The sequence below is a fragment of the Drosophila sechellia genome, chromosome X, assembly GCF_004382195.2.
Source record: "Drosophila sechellia strain sech25 chromosome X, ASM438219v1, whole genome shotgun sequence".
Classification (NCBI taxonomy): Eukaryota; Metazoa; Arthropoda; class Insecta; order Diptera; family Drosophilidae; genus Drosophila; species Drosophila sechellia.
This window is the reverse complement of record NC_045954.1, coordinates 19351249-19370970: the sequence shown is the minus strand read 5'-3', so window position 1 is coordinate 19370970 and position 19722 is coordinate 19351249. Positions and strand designations below refer to the sequence as shown.

The 19722-nt window shown below is 45.6% G+C and overlaps 2 protein-coding genes across 4 annotated transcripts; both read right to left on the bottom strand.

Moving 5' to 3' along the window:
- Positions 1–138: 138 nt before the first annotated feature.
- LOC6614969 (chromatin modification-related protein eaf-1) lies at positions 139–15058 on the bottom strand. 3 transcript variants are annotated; one of them, XM_032725287.1, is made up of 4 exons: positions 14651–15058; positions 1169–3752; positions 889–1022; positions 139–709 (listed from the first exon to the last, which is right to left on the bottom strand). In XM_032725287.1, exons 1-4 carry the CDS (start codon positions 14687–14689, stop codon positions 623–625), a joined length of 2844 nt encoding a protein of 947 aa, XP_032581178.1. In that variant the 5' UTR covers positions 14690–15058; the 3' UTR covers positions 139–622. The 3 variants fall into 3 exon arrangements, with proteins under 3 accessions (XP_032581178.1, XP_032581179.1, XP_002039386.1); XM_032725288.1 differs by having other exon boundaries at positions 889–1019; XM_002039350.2 differs by having other exon boundaries at positions 638–1022.
- Positions 15059–18420: 3362 nt separating this feature from the next.
- LOC6614967 (mucin-13) lies at positions 18421–19355 on the bottom strand. The gene has a single exon (XM_002039348.2). It carries the CDS (start codon positions 19304–19306, stop codon positions 18521–18523), a length of 786 nt encoding a protein of 261 aa, XP_002039384.1. The 5' UTR covers positions 19307–19355; the 3' UTR covers positions 18421–18520.
- Positions 19356–19722: the final 367 nt, after the last annotated feature.

Sequence of the window (19722 nt, the reverse complement as noted above, 5' to 3'; positions counted from 1 at the left end):
AATCAGCCAACAAACTACATCATTTGCAATCCATTCGTGCTGCTTTATATATTAAAAATCCGATGATAATTTATTTGTATTATTCAATCATACTTACAAGGTAGAGTAGGTACATTGAAATGACTTTGCTCGGTTTAATTTTATTCGATCGTTTGTTTGTTCATATTTGCTATATTTTGGTTGCACATCGATTATAACGTTGTCAAACCGCCTGACAACCCACTCTTCGGATAGATTGAAATAGATATAATAGGTATTTATACATAGAACTACAACTAGCGAAGGAAGAGCCAGGACGAAAAAAACACAGAGGTGTTACACAGAAAAAAAAAAACAAAAAAAAGCGAATTGTGAATACAAATCCTTTTTCGAATATATATATACTACGGGCAGCTCCACTCCTTTGGTTCTCTGATCCTCCTCATGTGTTCATAAAGCTACCAAATGCGAAAATACTCTAACTTTGATCCAGGATCTCCTCTCATCGTAGCGCTTCCAAGGACTTTGCTCTATATCTAGGTCGAATCCTTGCTCCACTTTGCGATCGGGGGGCCTGGCGGGGCGGCTGGGGTGAAATATATTACAACAGGATGGTCCGGTCGCCTTGACCTTGCTTCGACCTCTATCTGGGCGAGGGCGACATCGTGGGCCTCGCTGTGGGTCGCTGAAGTGCCGCCGCCGTCGGCGCTGCTGTCACTATCGTGTTGACCTGCGGTGTGCGATGTATGGTGGGTGGTGGGTGGTGGTGCGTGTTGGTTGATGGGTTGTGCGTGGTGTGTGTTGGTGCAATTTGGTGGGTGGATCAATGTGGGTGAATGGTGTTCAGTGTGTGGTGAAGACAAGAGAGAAGCTCGATTACATGTCTAGACGAGGTGAGTTGCGATTTACTTTGGAGTTTCCGTCGATTATCTCCACGGGCTCTGCGGGCACATAGGCGGACAGTCCCATCAGCCCGAAGATGTCCGGCGTATAGTTGCGCAGCTGCGACGAGCTGGTGGGCGTGGCCGACTTCACTTCGCCTGCTGGACAATGGACAATGAGTAGTTAGTTTTGATTGGCTAATAAAACAAAATGTAGTAACTATTAATAGAAGCATATGTCCCGCGATCACAAATACTCTATATGGTTAAGTAAGACTCTCTTAGCTCCTTAATCTCCCCACCCTCACCTGGAGTTGGTCGCATCCGTGGAAACCGCGGCGCTGGCGTTTGGTAAACGGGCCTGGGCGCCGAGGCGGAGGCCACATTCCGATCCCGATGCTCCGCCGGGTGGTGCTCCTGATGCCGTGGCTGTGGCGTAACCACGTACACCTTCTCGTTGGTCTGCGGCAGGATGGCCACCTGGGCCTGTTTCCACAGCTCTTTGGGCGCCGGAGTGCTGCGCACGTAGAGCGGTGTCACCACCGTTGTCGTTGTGATGGGCGGTACATTGGTGGTGGTTGTGGTGCTGGGCGGACTGATGGTGTTCATGGCCGACGTGGATCTTGGTCGCTGCTGGGCATCGTAGTAGTCGAAATGCAGGCGGTTGTCTTCGATGGGCTGGAAGCCCTTCGAGCCCCGTTCGCCGAGCAGATGCAGTTGCTCCAGATTGTTGATGGAAGTGGACAGATCCCCGGCATCAGTGGGTGGAGCGCCACCCAGCTCGAATCCCTCGCCCCGAGTGGTTTTCGACTGGCGCTGCGATAACGGCGCTGGAGTTGTGGTAGTGGTGGTCAGGTACTCGGACGGTATGTGCTTGGATCTTCCTCGAATCGTGGGTGTGCTGGGACGATGCGACAGCGAGTTGTACTCCTGCTCCGTCCAGCCATCGATGTTCTTCTGCAGCCGGGAGATGTCCACACCCAATCCCTGACCAGGCAGCCGCTTCGTTTCCCTCTCCCGCTTGAGCAACTCCCTCAGATTGGTGGCCAGGATCTTGGTCAGGTATTTGGTGGTGCGTCGCGAATTTAGTGGCGCCGTCACGGTGGCTGTAGCCAGCTTGGACTCCTGCTGCTCGTGTGGCTCCTCCTCAAGGTCGTTGCTTTGGTGGTTGTGGTGATTGTGATGGTGATTCGGCTGAGGGTGTAGTTGATGTGGAGGCTGCTGTTTCAAGGGCGTCCAGCTCTCGAAGGGGCGTGGTCGCTGCTTGGTGGTGTAGGGTATGATCACCTGCTGCGGACTCGGTGGAGACATGCCAGCAAACTGTCCACTGGCATCGATCGCACCGTACGTGGACGTGGGCGTTGGTGGCTGCGTGGGCGTGTACACCTGGCTTACTCGGAAATTGAGATCGGCTGGATCGCGGGTGAAGGGTCGTCCTTCGGCGCCAGCCAAGGGGGCGTGGTTGATGGGCGAGTCCAGCAGACGCTTTGGTGTTTCCCTGCCCCTGCCGATTCCCTGGCGGTGCGAGTGATGCACTGCAGCCAGATGGTTATTCAGCTCAATAACCGGCGCCGGTGGTGGCGGTGGTGGTGCTGTGGTGGTGGGCAGCTCCGTGGTGGTGCTATATAACAGTGTGCTGGCTTCATCCTGAAACTGCTCCGCATAGTAGAAGGATTGCTCCTGCTCCTGCTCCTGCTCTTGCTCCTGCTCCAGTTGCTGTTGCGACGAGGCCGCTGGATAGTTATCCGCCGGCGGTGGCTGCGTAGTGGTCTCAGCAAAATGCCCGATCTCCGTTAGCAACTGCGAGGCTGGCAAATGCTGATGCACCTGACCACTGCTCAGATCCTCCAACTGGTAGCGCACCGTACTGATATCCGCCTGCAGTTCCTGCTCCAGGGCCAACTCATGACTTGGTCTTTGGCTGGCCGCAGATCCGCTTGAGCCGAGATCGATGGTATGGGACTGCACGAACGTGGCTGGGTATTCCACGGACGTCACAAAGTCCGTCACCTGGTGGCTCTGCACGATCTCGAAGCTGGAGGTGCTGGCTGGCGGAGCAGGAGTTGGTAGGGGCAGGGAAACCGGCACGGGTCTCACTTCCGACTGGGCCACTACGTTCTCCTTGACCAGCGGTGGCACCACAGGCCGGAATGGCTGGGCATTGTACAGCGGAGGCAGTGGCACCGCCAGGGGCAGGAAGACGCTCTGTCCGGCGCTGGGACGGAATTGCACCGCCCGCTGACGTTGCTGCGAGGCCTGAGCCAGTGGCTGCTGCAGCTGCCATGTTGCGTGTTGCTGCGGCACGGGTTGCTGCTGCTGCTGCTGCTGCGGAATATGCTGTTGTGGTATGTGCTGAGGTTGCTGCTGCTGCTGCGGGATGTGCTGCAGTTGTTGCTGCTGCACTTGCAGCTGTTGCGCATGATGGTGATGCTGTTGCAGCTGGTTGTTCAGCTGCTGGGGATTCGGCTGCTGCTGCTGCTGGCCCACCATGGGCACCCAAGGATACTTGTTGCACAGGCTGCACGGCTTGCCACCCGCGTCGAAGCCGGAAACTGGCTTCGGATAGGCATAGCTCAACGAATTGGTGGCACTCAGCTGCTGATCCTTGGACGACTGGCCGCCGCCCAAGCCGAACCACCTGGCCACGCGGGTCATGAAGCCGGCTTCGGGAACGGCAATGGGTGCAGGGGATGGAGGAGGCGCTGGAGAACCCGCCCCGGCGTGCGATAGTCTCTGGGGAACGGGCAGTGGTGGCGGCACCAGGTGATCCGCCGGTTGGGCGGGCAGTGGGGATCTGCCCGATCTTACCGAGGCCTGCGCTGTGGCTGCCGCCAGCGAGGAGGCCACCATCAAGGTGAGCAGACCCAGAGACGCCGATTGCCGTTGGAGAGCCTGCAAAAATGAAGAGCGGGAGAAACAGGGTGAGTTCAATTGAATGCCAAATTTCACTTTCCATCTCATAAATCCCAGCCAGACGCCAACGATCCAAATTTATAGAGAGCAGGCGATCCGGTTGCGGACAGAGATGAAAGATGTGCCACTGCGCCAAGCAGCTGATCCGGTTCCGTTTCCATGGACTTGCAGTTGACACATGGCAAATCAAGAAATCCCACGGAATAAATAACCCAATTTAATTGAAAAAATTTAAGCATTCAATTCAGATATTTGTTACCAAGTAAAAAAACGAACTAAGATGATAGATTTATAAAACACAGTAATTATGTTGAAACACAACTTGATTACTTGATTTTCCAAGTTGAAAGTGTTTTCTCTCTGGAAAATATTCTTCAAACTTTTCAACCATATTACTGAAAGTTTTAAAAGGGAATTTCACAATAGTATACTTTTAAAATTAGTTACTTCGAAAGAAGGCTTTTGAAAACCAAGTGAACATTTTGGAAGGGTTTCTGCGACATATCTTAAGAATGGTAATACGATGCCATCGTTATAACCAAGCCAAGACTTTGACAACAATAAAAAATTATTATTTGGACGACGATAGCGGCATTTGAATGGAAAGACTTCCACGAACTGATTAACCTAGTACTTCTTGGTAGCACAAACAAGTTGACCAAGTTATAAACCACTTAGAGGGGAGATATAGACTCAATTATCAATTATCAGGTGGCGTGGTGGAGTGAAAACTCCTTTAAGGTTGTTTACACACACGAAAGAACCTTCGTTTCGAAATGCTAAATAAATAGTTAAGTAATAGTTAGAAGAAAGCCATTTTCTTTAAGGCAATCACCAATGTGTGGACGCAACTTTCTCCTGGTGGGTCGGGCTGGTCAATTGGGGCTGGGTCGGTGGTCAGTTGTCCAAAATTGATAATTAGCCAAGACAATTGGCCAACCAGCTACTGGCCAATTCCCCTCAACTTCCTTTTCACACACACTCGACCGCTGATGACTTCCTCCCCACTCATGTGCATCTCTAAACGACAATTTGCCATTATTTATGGCCATCATTTTCATCCGCTGATTTATTGCCGGCTGGCTGCACTGCATCCGATCCGCTGCGATTGATGCGCAGCGTAGGCCACCCCCTCACAAGGTCGCTCCAAGGTCAACAGTTAGCTGGGAAACGTTGGAAAGCGATCGGATAATCAGTCATGAGCAATTTATGAGTGTGGGAACTAGGGGCTTACCATTTTATTCCAATGATACTAGACTTTCTACATTAGAAACCATAATTCGTCATGAATTTTATTAGATAGAAGTTGGATTTTGGGCAGAAATAAATTCAAAAGAGAGTTTGTCTCCAGAAGTGATCAGTGGAATCCCCCATTTGGCCCAATCCCCATTTAATACAATCCAATCCCAAGCAACCCTTGGACCTCCAACCCAGTTTCCCAGTACCCAGTGAGCCAGGCAACACAGCTAATTATGTGAAAATTAGCTCTCATTAATGTGAGTTATCAATAAGCAGCCAAAAACGGAGACAGCAGAGAGCTAACAATGGGCGTTCACTTTCCCTTAATTATTATGATTTTATTTTATGTGTTTATTCAGCCTCGTCTCCTATTTGGGATACACTTCCACGTAGAGCCCATGGAGCAGCAGAAGCTGCGACTTAGCTCGGCTCAACGTAATTCAATTATGCCCGCCGACGGTGCGGGCATCAAAACAAAAGCAGATCCGCGGGGGCCACTAATGCCACCAAAGCCACTGCCACTCAATCCGAGTCCCCATCTCCATAGCCATCGCCATCCCACTCCGCTGGAATCCACCGCGTCCACATGGCGATGTCGCTGGGTTGGCAATAAATCGAGGTCGCCGCAATTTGAAAAGAAAGTGAAATTCTGCAACTGTTGGCAAACAACCGAGCAGCTGACAGATGGAGGAGTCAGCTCCTACACTCAGAAAATAATTGCATAAAAATGTATTTATTCGGATATAAATTATTAAATATATAATAGAACTTAATGAAGAAAGGGGTTTATTAGAAATAATAACTGATGATTTGTCGGTGAGTACTTATAAGCCAAGTTGATGCCATCTTAAGATGGAATTCCAAAACAAAGCTCTAAATAAACAAAGCTTGCATATAATTAGCATCCATGGGCCGGATTTTTCGGCACTCTTTTCGCCAAGTGAGGCGCCTCAATCGGAGGAGTCTGGGTCTGGATCTGGTCTGACTGCGACTCTCGGAACTCGCGCTGCTCTGGGTCTGGGAATCGGCGGCATGAGGGCCCAAAAACTCGTTTCGTGTCGATAATACAAGCAACTTCTGCAACTCCCGCTGGAGAGGATCTGTATGGGCGCATGCAACCTTGGCTTTGCACTTGAAAATGGCAAAAATGGGAAACTCGGGCCCATGGAGCCCATAGGGTTTGACAAATGGGGGCCCAGAAAAAAAGGGGGGTCTACTGCACGCGATCCGACAATGTGCTTGGGAATCTTTTTGGAGGCAAATAACCAAACCGCAATTGTTGGCATCCCATCGTCATCGCATATGAGAGACCGAAACACCGACCAACCGACCAACCGACCGACATACCAGGCGACCTCCCGCTTTTCAGCTGCATCTTCGCTCCTCTGCGGCTGCGCAAAAGTGAAATTGTCGATAAAACTTGGCAGCGGGGGGATTTGAGGCTAAAGGAAAAATGCCACAACAACAAACAACAACAACAGTGGTAGGAGTGCTCCATGAGTGCTGGCAGCAATATTTCACTTCGCACAACAAAAGGCAAAGAAATTAATTATGAAAATATACTCATATCGCATGCGCCGTTGAAAAATATTGTTGCAAAAAGGAAAAGAAAACCCATGCGGACAGAAACAACAAAAAAAAAAAAAAATATATAAAATAAAATAAAACAAAGTAATGGCAACAACAAATGCCATTTTATGGGCCTCAAAGTCGTCAACCGCCGGCGGACGTGGCAATGGAAATGCAGATGGTTATGGATGCGGCCACGAAGATGGCAGCTATGCCCCCAGAAATGACCCCATGAATATGTCCATTCAAATTTATTGGGCTTCCAAGCAATGGATGTGCCCATCCCGGAAAACCCAGGCAAGGAATGTCTTTAAATTTGATGATTAATCTGGGTAATAATCCAAATTGTACACTCTTTAAGTTGGCTGACCATTAAGCTTAAAAGAAAGCTGGTTATACTCGTTACTCTTAGAGTAAAAGGGTATGCTACATGTGTAGAAAAGTATGTAATATATATTATAGTATATACATATATTCCTACCCAGAAACACCACTATTCAAAATCACGGAAACTATAAAAGCTAGAAGGTTGCATTTCGAAAATCTTTCTCGCACTCCCACTATCTGAGTAAGAGGTACTTGATAGTCGAGTTCTATTTTTGGAAGGCTTAACTTGCTTTAAATAGCAGCGATTTCAAGTTCTTAACAAACAACAAACCAAGTGTTATGTACAAATTCTTTGATCATACCAAAAACTTAGTTCTTATTTACTGTATATATGTACAATTTGGTGGGCCTATTTAAGACGCACAATTTTCCAATATATACATTAACAGTTTCGTAACTGCTACTTAGTTTTACACGCGGTCATTCCATTTGACGTTTGCTGCTGGCTTGACATAAAGTGGTGGTAGCAGCTGACACACGTTGACTGTCATGTGCGACATGTCTTGAGACAGATCCAAATGCAGTGATTGCACACTGCAATTCTATTGTTTTCCCAATCGGCCGGATCGTGACACCCTGCTCCGCAGGCAACGCCTTGGCCTCCTATCGATCCATTTATCTGGTCCATTAGGTGGCGCCCAACGTGGGACTATCTGAACCAGCAAATGGCGCCCAACGTGGGGCCATCACTTTCGCTTCGTTTTGCTGATCAGTGGCAGCCGTCTTTCTTTGCTTTTCCAGGCAATTGAGAAACGTTTTCCGTATTTACGTTGGCCCACTCATCATATGGGCATGGGTCTTCGTGGCGGAAACGTCTGTTGTGGTTGGTGTCGCTTGGACCGGCGACAGGTGGGGCCTGAGATCTCCCCGCTTCTTGGCGACAACACTTTTTCCAAATGAGACGGCACAAAATGCATGCAAAATGATCGCCGTTCGCCGAATGTGGGACAACTGAGGCGAATGAAGCCAAGCGAGTGAAATGACGAGTGACAATCAATAATTAATTTCACCAATATTCGTTATCGACCTCAGGCCTTTATGGTCTTCCACCGTGGGCCACTTACAACTCAAATTATATTTACGCATACTTTCGAAGTGACTTTTATCGATGATCGATTTATCTCGCCTTTAGTCTGTGCGCAATTTCATTGGCCGACAGGTGTCTGTCGAATATTATACGAATGCTATCTCCGATGGCCGGCGAATAATGCGAAGTTATATATATTAAATAGCCTGATTCGTTTTTGTTGACGCTGGGCAGGAAATTGATATGGATGCGGTATTACGAACTTAGTTGTACCTCTATAATATGAAAATCGGTTGAGCACTTTGGAGTATAAATTTAAACTTATTAACATTAATTCATATTTATTACTTATATCCAATGGACTAATTACTTATTTAATGAAATTCATGATTCTTTCAATAGCCCGATTTGCCTATTGGTTAAAAAAGCTTGGCAGAAGTTGAAGAAGATTCTCGATTGTCATGGCTTAATACCAAGTATTTTTCCAAGTAAATTTCCTGCAGTAAATCACGCTAATCACATTTTGCAGGCATTCATTAATTCGGCGAAAAGTATGATGACTCTATCCCGGGTGACGTGAAAATTGCACACGCAGATTCGCTGCCGAAAAATAAATCTCACCTAGACGGAAAACAAAGTGGCCAAGTGTCCAAGTGGCCATTGGCCTTGTCACGACCTCAGAGATTCACTCGAATGTGGACAATCCATGGAGCTGGCTAATTTGATTAGCTCTGCCCGCCACGCTCAGTTTCAGCTGGAGTTGCTGATCGGGTTGGATTTTGGGATGTGGAAGTGGCTGATCTGAAGACCAAAAATGCCACAAACATTTTCGAAATGTCTGTCATGGCTGGTGACTACTTGCATATGGTACATATGGTACATAATTGTGCGACGAGCAATGCGCAACTGCGCTGATGATCATAATGATGATGTACGTTCATATACCCCTCTACATATATGTATATATATATTCGACGCAATGCGGAATCGCAATTGTGACAGCACGCGAGCAATTAACAAGTTTCCACTCAGCATTTGTCGCGTAACCCGATGGCTCCACATTCGCCAGTCATTATAAACAAATTAGTGCATTGTTTGCCATCTGGCTGTCATGCTGGCTGTTGTGCGATCAATCGAACAATCGATCGCAGTGCAATGCAACCCACTTTGCATAATACTATACTTATATCTATGGGTCTAGCCAATCCCAGTCCCAATCCAAATCCCGATCTCGAGTCCCGGAAGACCGCAGGCGATGTCGATTGTGGTGTCTTGCTCGTCTGTTGGGATCGATTACCGCTTTCTGACTTTCTGCTCCCTGGGTTACGCACAATGTCCCACGGCTATAGGATAGATAAAGATACATATGTATGTACATATAGGTATGTGAGCAAGACAAGGAAGGATGAAAGAGAAATTTGTGGGCTGGGATATGTTTCTACAAAATAATTTAAAATATACAAGGGCTCAGCATTTAAGGCTAACTTAAATGCTTAATAATATGTACCACATCATGTGGGATAATAATAATTATAATTAAGTTAAGTAAGTTATACGTACTCCTTAACAATGTTTTTTATTTGAGAACAGTACGCACTGTAAAAAGTGCGAATGATGAAAGATAGATGACAAATTACTCATCAATTATCCAATCAAATCTCAAATCAAGCAGCATAGCGGTAGAAAATGAAGGCAAGGCGAAACCATAATTGTCCAAAGGTGCCGGTGATATAGTTACCTTAAAAAGCCACACACACACACACACATACATACATACATACAGCCCCCACATATTTGGATCCATGATAAAATGGAGCAAAAAGCCATAGGGAGCCATAGGGAGCCGGGCATAATAGTAATAATAAAATAATGGCAACAATACCAATTCCCAAGATTGCTAACATAATCGGCGCATTGTGGACTTTATTGCTCCCTCTTTCCATTGTCGCTCCACTCACCCACAGGCTTGGCCCCAACCCGAGCTACTCCACCAATGTGGGGCTGGAGCTCCTCCGAGGCGGTGTGATCATTTCAAACAATAAGAAAAGCGGACGGAGCAAGAAGAGCGGAGCAGAGCAGAGAAAAGCTTGAATCGCTGGCGAGATGCTCGGGAAAAAAGTGAAAATTTGTCCGCGTCCAAAAATTATGCGCTTTTCACACGCGCTCCAAGTTTCGGTCGGTCCGTGGGAGGGGTGGAGAGGGGGAAAGGGGGCTTGCCGCTTCACTCTCAACACTTGCGTGTAATTGTCGTGTGACAACGTGAGCTTGACTCCGCCTGGAAACCTTTTTTCCCCATCCCATAGAACCGGTCCGGTCTGCCCCCGGTCTGCCCCCCAATTTTGTGGACCGCCCGCTCGACCGGCTAGTCGTTTGCTTTACTTTTTGCACGGTTCCGGCGGAGAGCGGGGGATACCCCGAGTGGAGATGGCCGTTATTCCGGCGACCTGCCTTGTGGGTTACTGAGGCACAGTGGGGCAAGTATAGTTAACATTTAAGTCAGATATTTCAAATCAACATGGCTTGTACTTATGTTTAAGTACACATAGCTTGTTCTATATTTAAGTCAATTTAACTTACTAAATAAATGCATTTAATGAAAAATAAATAAGTTGGAAATAAACCAAAAGTGGTTTTATGCAATATGAAAAAATGAACAAAAGTATTTGTTTTTCCTATCATTTTGGAAACCTTTTAAAAAATTAATCAAATATTATAAATATTCATCTAAACGGCCGGCTTGATTTGATCTTAAATGCTGAGCTTTAAAAATAATTGTTTTCCAAATGGCTTATTGTGTTATAACATTAAAATTCTTATTATTCTTATTAAAAGAACTCCCATTTCAGCTATATTTGTGGAATGCAAACTTGAAGATTAATTGCAAGCAAATTCAATAAGAGTTCAGTGAATACATATATTTTTTTTAATATTTGTTGAAAGAGATTTTCATGGAAATCGTCCCACTGTGCAACGTTGAACTTGGCTGTTGAAAATCCCAAATAAGAAAGAAGTCGGCGGCATAAACTTGTAAAAAACAACTAGCTCGAAAGAAAACAAAAGTAAAAGTGGTTGTTGTTGCTCTCATTGTTGTCGTAGACTTGAAGTTCACTTTTGTTTCTAGGCATTTTCCTTTGTTTTTCAGCTGCGTGTTGAGCGCTGGCTTTTCTTTGCTCTTTATTTTCTTTTCTTTAGAAAGGGTTAGTGTGGAGTGCGGGGAGGGGCGGGGTAAGGTCATAAAAAGTCGAGCACCTGTCCAACATCACCCCCCCCCCCCTCCCCCCCACACACACACGCACACACCTGCATTTTCTTGATCCATGCGGTAATTAAGATCGTTCGCCGGCCTAAGTGACGCCAATTAAGTTACGTTGGTCAGTTGGAGTTTGAAGTTGTTGGTAGTTGGAGATGGGGGGCAAAAAGAGGTCGTGTTTCATACTTAGTACTATTATTACTTTAGGCGTGCGTTTTCTCCCACTAGCTTTTCTCGCTTCTCGTTATGCAAGTTCTGCAAATGGGCCGCCAAGGGGAAAATCTGGACATGCCAACTGCTGTGGGAAAGAAAAGCCCAAATGGTAATATAACAAACCGACAGCTTCCAATTATGAAAGTTGGAGGCTGAGACCGTGTCACATAAATAATCTGGCCCACTCTTTGTGGGCTGCGAAGATTGAAGTGAAATTGCAACTGATTGTTTAAAACTGTAGCTATGTGTATTCCTCTTTTATTAACTTTGGGATTTCAGATTTTAGTTTCCAGATTTTCCCCTGCCCCACAAAACACACAGATATGATATTTTAATTATAATTAAGTGTGGCTGCAAAAGCGATGGTCGCGCCAGTTATTTTATTGTTTGGTTCGGCTCGTTAATTGCCAGCCATTGCCTTAATTGGCCCACTGTGCTGCGCATGTAACACACGGCGTATGCGTAATCTGCTAATCATGTATCTCGCATATACATATATATATATATATATATGTGCATTTCTCATAACTGCTCTCGTTTGTCCATCTATTATACAATTAAGCGGGCGGTGTGGGATCGGAAATCTGTCTTTGGGAAACGTAGATTTCTGATTTATTACGATTTGCATAGAAAGGTTTCAATTTCTATTGTCTTCCGCCCAGAAAGACCAAGATATGTACTTTCCCAAATCGAAACGGAAGCGAGTGAGTTGCTAAAATGCTAAACTGACTGGGCGGAAAAAGGAAAGCAAACTCTTCAATGCGATGTGATTGAAATATATAACTTCTAACGATAAACGGAATGATCTGAAATGACTAACAAAGTGGTGAGTTATATAAAATCGTAGAAATCGTAAGCAACAACATACATAGAAGTATATTTCCAAATGGCAAAAGATGATCTATCTAATAAATGTCCTTCACACCAAAATGGATACATATAATAATAAGGATGCCATTTTGTTAGCTTGAATACTGGGACTTATGTACATTTCATATTTGAAGATCCATACTTCATTTCAATGGCACTTCAAACATAAAATCGACGCACAATTAATCGAGATGCAACCGTGCAACAATACCCTGTACTTAACACGACAGCCGGTAAATTAGAGGTTTGTTGAGTGCAAATTGAGGTGTTTTACGAATGTGTTTTTTATTGGCCCTCCTTGAGGGCGAGATATGCACTTGCCGTGAATTCAGCAATTATGTGAATTAGTTTTTCACGCCCCGCTAACTGTTGCCTTTTCGATCTACTTAAAGCGTTGACAGTTGGCTTCGGTGAATTAAGGTGCCATCATCGCAGGCGATTATGTAATGGACAGCAAGCGCTTTAACCAGTCATTGACACCTTAACCCTCCAGTGGTCCAAGTGTTTCAAGTGGTCCAAGTGGTTCAAGTGGTCCGGTGATCACACCAACTCCATGGCTGGTGATTGCCTATTGGTTTTTACGATGCACGGCACAGAGCACAGCGATAAAGGGCCCAAAAAACAAAAAAAAATGCAAAATATCCAAAGAGACATAAATCCAGGAATAAAGCGTGTGTGCCGCCTCATAAAGTGCAATTCAACAATTACACAATGGGAATTGCCACGGCCTTTTTGGTATGTACAATGCGTTTTGGTGATGGCCAGTGCTATGATATATTTGGGTGCCTAAAGACAATACCATTTCTGCACAGAAATTCGGGGCTGTGTTACAATTACGTGGCATACGCAAGTGCTCAGTACCCTAACTACATAGATATATGGCAATAATACCCATATTCGTCATGCATCTCGCGTGGTTTCCCCTGCCGTCCAAAAAAATACAGAAAACATATAACGAAAGACAAAAGCGAAACACTCTCTTTCGATTTTCGATTTCAATTACAATGCGAACACCACAATTACAATTGAAATGCACTCGACGCACCTGTTACGCGTGTTACCTGTACCGAACTGAGTTAACTGAACTGAGCCACCCAATTGGATGTGTGTAATACATACACTTAGACATACTATTTTCTGGCTCTTGCGCAACCGATTTGCCATCCGTGATCGGCATTTCAGAGTTCCCGCGATCCATCAGATCGTCGGACGATAAGGTGCGTAATGATCATGGATCACCCCGGGCGCTAAAAGATACCCAATTCGAACTGATTCGATCTGATCTGATCTGGGGGCCATGGGAAAGGGCAGCGCGCAATGAGTCGGGATTTTATTGGAGCACCGGCAGCACGATCAATTTGGCAACTCAACTCCATGATCTGGCCGAAGTTCAAAAGCGAGCAGATTGATTAATTGGCTACTTTGTTGCAATCATTGATCAATTTGCAGCCTTTAACCCGACAATTGAATTCATAATGCTCATTGACTAATGGATACTAATGTGTATATTATCTCATTCTATGATTATTGAAATAAGTAATATACATATGTGTTTATTACCAAAACTTGGATGTTGTTATGGAAATCGTTGAAGTATCTCAAACAAGAAGCTGGCCCAGTTTCTGAGGTAATAAAGCACCCATTACTTCTGCATTGTTAAACTAAGTTTAACGAGAATTATTTGTAGTTTTCATAAAGTAGAATCATATACTGAAATAAGCAAAGTATATTCCATTTATTTATGCTCCATTTTAGTCAGAACTCAATTTCCTAACAAACTAGTCACTAAAATCTCTCAATTCTGAACTCATTAAAATCCTATGGGTGTTTGAACCCTACATCTATAAGCAATATCTTAGTGAAATGCTCTCTCGAAAGATTTCAAGCGATTTAAACAATAGAAGTTCTTTATATTCACATTAAACTGTAAAGCAACAACGCCGAATCAAATGAATAAACTAGGTGGGGTTTATAGATGTTCCCAGAAATTTCTAGGCTGATTTCCCTTTCCATTGTCTTCTCTCTCCCATCGAAAGTGATATTCTAGATATTCTATAGCCCAAATATCGCACAATCTCCATCTCTTAAGTGGTCATAAAAACCCTAAAAGTCACCGGGGAGCGAGAATCGCTCTGGTTCCCTCGCTAAAATCCTGACCTACGAGACCCCTTCTTCTTCTTCTTCTCTTTCTCTTTCTTCTTCTTCTTCTAATTCGACGATCGTAAACCCGATTCTGCACGGTTCCATGTGAAGAGTTCTTGGTAATTTTCACGCCGGCTTACTTAGCATTCTGTATTCTCGATTCTCGCCGGTTGCACTTACCATTACTGACAGTTGATTTCTCGGGAACATGTGGAACATAGATCAATCTCCTACTCGCTGAAGGTCGAACTCCTCTCCGGCGATTGATCTCGATGTGATCCCCGGCGAGATCAGGTAAACCCGCTGGCTACCTGAAATTCCTTTGAATTTCGCTTGAGATTGGTTAACTAAACACTCGGCACTCGAACAAAAACGAAACAAAAAATTTGATTGTGATTTTGGCAACTTTTTGGGCACTCAAATTTCACTTTTATCACCGAATCGCCAGGGATGCTGTACGCATGTATATGTATATATTTAATATCGCCGACTGGATCTCGATTCAAAAACACCGCCGACGAACGAACGCAGAGTATCTGACTATCTGAGTATCTTGTAACTGAAAACTCGAACTGCACATGCGCGCAGGCGCCCACTAACTGAGCGCTGGCCGTGGAAAATGCGGCAGGTAAGGCCAACCACTGCCAACTGAGAGAGAGAGAGAGAGAGAAGAGAGAGCGCGCTCCGGAAAGAGAGATTCGAACGAGATTTGGCGGGAGAGAGCGGGATCGTGACGTAGACATACTGCGACTGCGACTGCGCGGAGCGTACGTGAGCGGCACATGCAAAATGTTGCAAATATCTGTGACAACGACGGACAGCAGAGGAGGCACTTCGCCGACTGGAGGCAGTGGGGTCACCATCTGAGCTCTGGGTCTGTGCCCAATGGAACGCGGCTCGGGCATTCATCGCGGGCTTGGGGGCACGGCTTTCTTGCAACAAAATGCGAACAAAAGTCTGCAATAGATTGCAATTATCATAGCCCCAAAATATCTGGGATCATTTGAGTTTTTTAATTTGTAGATAAGTCCATGGTTTTCTTGTGTCAAACTGCAAATATAAATTCCATTGATTGGAAAATCGAATATTTCATAGAATATTAAGTAGGAAGTAACATTTAAACTTCTGTCAAAGTATTTCAGAGTTGGAAAATAGTTATTTAACAGTGTTACTAAGTGTGTTACTACAATATAATGTATATATTATATGTTAAAAATTAAATTCAAAATTAAATTACGTTAAGAATTTACGAAAATAGAAAAACTCGGTACCAGAAATTTGAAATAAGCTTTAATAAAACAAAACAACCAAGGTTCAAGGAAATGAAAATAGGGCCAAATGTGCTTTCGCATCATAGCTCGAGTCTCTAAAAGTTTCAGTTACGTCAAATGAGTTTAATAATGGGCATATTCAGTCGGTGACCCCTTTTTTTCATATTCAATTTTAGAAACACACAAGCTGCACTTGAACCATGAAAGTCAAGGAGCAGGGCTTTTTAGTAACTGAATACCCTAAAATTGGCATGTTACTTACTGATGATTATGACACCTGGCCAGCCAATCTGATTGCTCAAACGGCTACCTTAAGTGTGTCAATTCCATGTTCCCACCTCATCTGGAAAGTTTTCCGAAGATTTCCTCAATTACGGAGGGTTTTGCAACATTAGCAGATCGATGGATTGGTAGAAATGACCAGTCGCTTACATCGCTTACATTCGCTTGAGAGTTGACAATTTTCTTAATTTCCAAATCATGATTACGCTCATGACAGTTACTCAACTGCAGCTCGGCTTTGGATGGGCTTTGACTAGGAAGCTGCTGCCACACATAATCTTAATGGGCCTGCGGTCCAGAGAAGCTCGCATAATTGTACAACATTTAAATGTTGATCTTGACTGGCAGAGACGCTGGCCAAAATGAGATAAGAGATATAATAGCACCGACAAAAAAAAAAACGCATAAAACGTGTAAATGTGCAAATGACATAACGAGTACGCGTCTGCGCTGGCATTCAAATAAAGATACAATTGTATCTGGCCATTTATCTCGGGTGTCCCCACCCAAAACCCCAAATCGTCAGCAAAAAAAAAAAAAACGAAACACAAATGTTCGCACGCAAATGTTTGTCGGCGGTGCGACGATTGTTCCTCGAGTTTGCACAAATGAAAGTGGTCAACAAGAGCGTTCCACTGTTCGAGATGCAGGATGGGTAACAGATACTTGGTGGTGACCCCGATACAATACCCCTATCTACACTGCGAAAAGTAAGAGTGCAGCTAGTCAATATTTGCGGTGTTCAATTGCGCAAAGCGAACCGAGAGGCAAGGAAAACAGCTGCGATTTCGCATATAATATTTACAAGCTTATAAGCTAAATATCTTTAGGAGCCTATTCATTTCACTATTCACCATCGAGTCGAACACAAGGTGACCCATGATACACTAGCTATAATTTGCTAGTTCTGTGTATGCTTTTCTAAATTCTCGCCAGAGTTCCCAAGTTTATTATTCACCATTAAGGCAAATATCTAAGCAGTAGTTTGTTGAAGATGAGGCTTAAAAGCGCAATATTTATCTACATATTCTTGGAAGCCTATAAAGTAGTGTTCGCTAACGTTATGTGAAGCATCAGCTTTTCTTTCCGTGTTCGCAAACTCAGTTAACTATCCAATTGCCTACGATCGTTTAGGGCCAAATGGCAACAGCTTGTGTGCCAAATGGCACTATGCACGTATCCAGGGTTTTATGATTGCGATTTGGTGGAAGGCGGTTGGGTATTTGGATGGGGATGAGCATGAGGTTGAGGCTAGGGCCGAGGATCACGGCGGGGAGTGGCCGCAGTCGTACGTGCCCGGACTACTGCCTCCGGCCAGCAAATTTGGCCAAACTCTGGCCCGCTTTAATTGTCGCCGCCGAAAGAAGGCATTTTAACGAGCTACGCGCATGCGCAATTGTCCAACCAAGCGGCGTCGCCGATGCTCCACGTCTATCCGCCACTTTTTATGCAACTGCTCCGGGCAGCGGAACGATCCGAGCTCCAATGCCACGGCGATTGCGATGGCGCCCGGTGGAGAGACTTTCACTCATTTGAAAATCTGCGTCCATCGGTTTTGCGGCGGTAACCTGCGCATTTATCGCATTCATTGCAGATCCCAATCCCCTGCAGCTCTCATCATCAGCTCTTGACCCGTGCTCCACCATGCGGAAGTTTATTGGCCATTCGCCGGACCACCACCCACTGACCAGAAGCCAAAGAAACCACTGACCGAGCTACAGTCGCTACAGTTTCAATTATGAGAGCTAAAATAAAAAATTATGGAATGGCTAAATTTTACAAAAGTTACTCAATTTCATTTCAGAAAAGACTAGACTCGGCTCACTGGTAAATCCCTGCATTAAATCTACAAATGCCAGTCGGCGAAGAGAGTCTTCTGAGAAAGATGAATGAAAGAAGCAGAGATTAGATAATTTTCACGAAAATTGCCATGCTGAAGTTCAATGGATGATGCCCCAAAAACGAAAACAACTCACTTGGCCGAAATGTAAGAAGTATTTCCTTGATGGATGGTGTGACTTGAAGTTCGACACTTGATTTGCGATTTGTGATTTGTGACTTGTGATCACGAAATCGATTTGGCGACATCTCTGCGAGGCTAATTTGTCACTCGAGAATTGGTCAAGCTGGAATGATTAATGACTGGCGATTAGATAGTGGAGGCCCAATAGGATGCCTTCTTATCGCCCCGATGGATAATGCGAATGGAATTGAACTCGAAATTGGCGTCACTCGCCACCACTTGACAACCCATCAAGATGCCAGATATGATTTCCAATAAATTAATAATAATTAAACTAGAATTTATTCACTTCAATAAAAAAAAAAGAAAAAAAGGTAATCACTCGTGAGGAACAAAACAGTAAAGTTATGAAGTAAATAAAAGCTAGAGCTCGATTAAATTTGGGTTTGGACTGCTTTTATTACTCCGCTTCGTTTGCAGCCGACTCAATGGACACACCGTCGTCCATTCTCGATTCCCTCTGGCATCCCAAACTTAGTTTCTTGCGGTGCAGTCGTAATACGCGGAGCAAACGCTGTTGAAGGGATCGAACTGCATCTCGCCGGGACACTTCTTCGTGTAGGCCTTCAGCTCGTCCCCGTCGGCGTAGCTGCAGACGATGAACTGCGTGCAGCTGCCCGTCGGGAACAGTCCGGTGGTGGCGCACACATTGTCCTCGGGGGTGGTTACCCCGCCGTCGCTGGTGGTCGTCTCGTCGCCGCTTGCAGTGGTCTCGGTGTTGGGCTCATCGGTACTGGTCTCAGCGGTCGACGGCTCGTCGGTAGTGGGAGCATCAGTAGTTTCTGGATTCTCTGTGGTTCCAGGTGCATCCGTGGTTGGTTTTTGCGTGGAGCCGGGAGCATCGGTGGCGGGCTTTTCAGTGGTTCCAGGAGCCTCCGTAACTGGTTTCTCAGTGGTTTCAGGTGCCTCAGTTTCTGGTTTCTCAGTGGTGCCAGGTGCCTCAGTGGCTGGTTTCTCGGTGGTGCTCTCATCCAGGTTGCTCGGCGGAATGGTGGGGTTCTCGATGTTGCTGCCATCACGAGCCTCGAAAGCATCAATGGACTGGACGCACTGGGCCATCGAGGAGCTGAAGACCAGACCAGCGGGGCAGCGCAGGAAGCGCATGGAGTAGCCACCGTAGGCGGTGGACTGGCAGGCATAGAAGTCGGGTGTGTTTTCCACTAGGGCGAAGTAGCCGCTGCTGCGGCACAGGGACTTGGCCTGGATCGCTGAAGGGGCCAGCATGAGGGCCAGGCCCATCAGCATCGTTAGCTTGAACATTTCGTTTGGGGTTTCGCTTTTCGGCACTTGGTTCGACGGACTAACTGGCCGGACAATCGGCCCGGCTCTTTTATAGCCGGGGCCAAAGAGCGGCGGTGGCAATCTTCTAGATGGCCAACGATTAGCTGATAAAGACAGAATTCGTGGGCATGTCGATAGTGGTGGCCGAAAGTCTGGCCCGGTGACTAAGCTTCAGATAAGGGATCATTATAAATGTCAGCCCGGTCATATCTCCTTGCCCTCGAGGAGACGTATCTCTTCCGTAGTGGAAATTGCCATGTTTGAGCTCCTTTCAAACGCTTTTAGTCCATAAATAAAGTGTGGAAATCCCCTAAAACTAAATAGTAACTTCCTAAGATTTACACAGCGACTAGTTCTTGTTATATAAACAATTATTTCCTTATTTGCTACTGTGT

What these genes read in the sequence shown, in the direction of transcription:
- LOC6614969 (XM_032725287.1), bottom strand. Translation starts at nt 14,689, where the DNA reads ATGTTCCACATGTTCCCGAGAAATCAACTGTCAGTAATG. An exon ending in GAAATCAACTGTCAGTAATG is followed by an intron (nt 3,753 to 14,650) that starts GTAAGTGCAACC and finishes TCATTTTTGCAG; the next exon opens with GCTCTCCAACGGCAATCGGC. An exon ending in ACGGATGCGACCAACTCCAG is followed by an intron (nt 1,023 to 1,168) that starts GTGAGGGTGGGG and finishes TCCATTGTCCAG; the next exon opens with CAGGCGAAGTGAAGTCGGCC.
- LOC6614967 (XM_002039348.2), bottom strand. Translation starts at nt 19,306, where the DNA reads ATGTTCAAGCTAACGATGCTGATGGGCCTGGCCCTCATGCTGGCCCCT.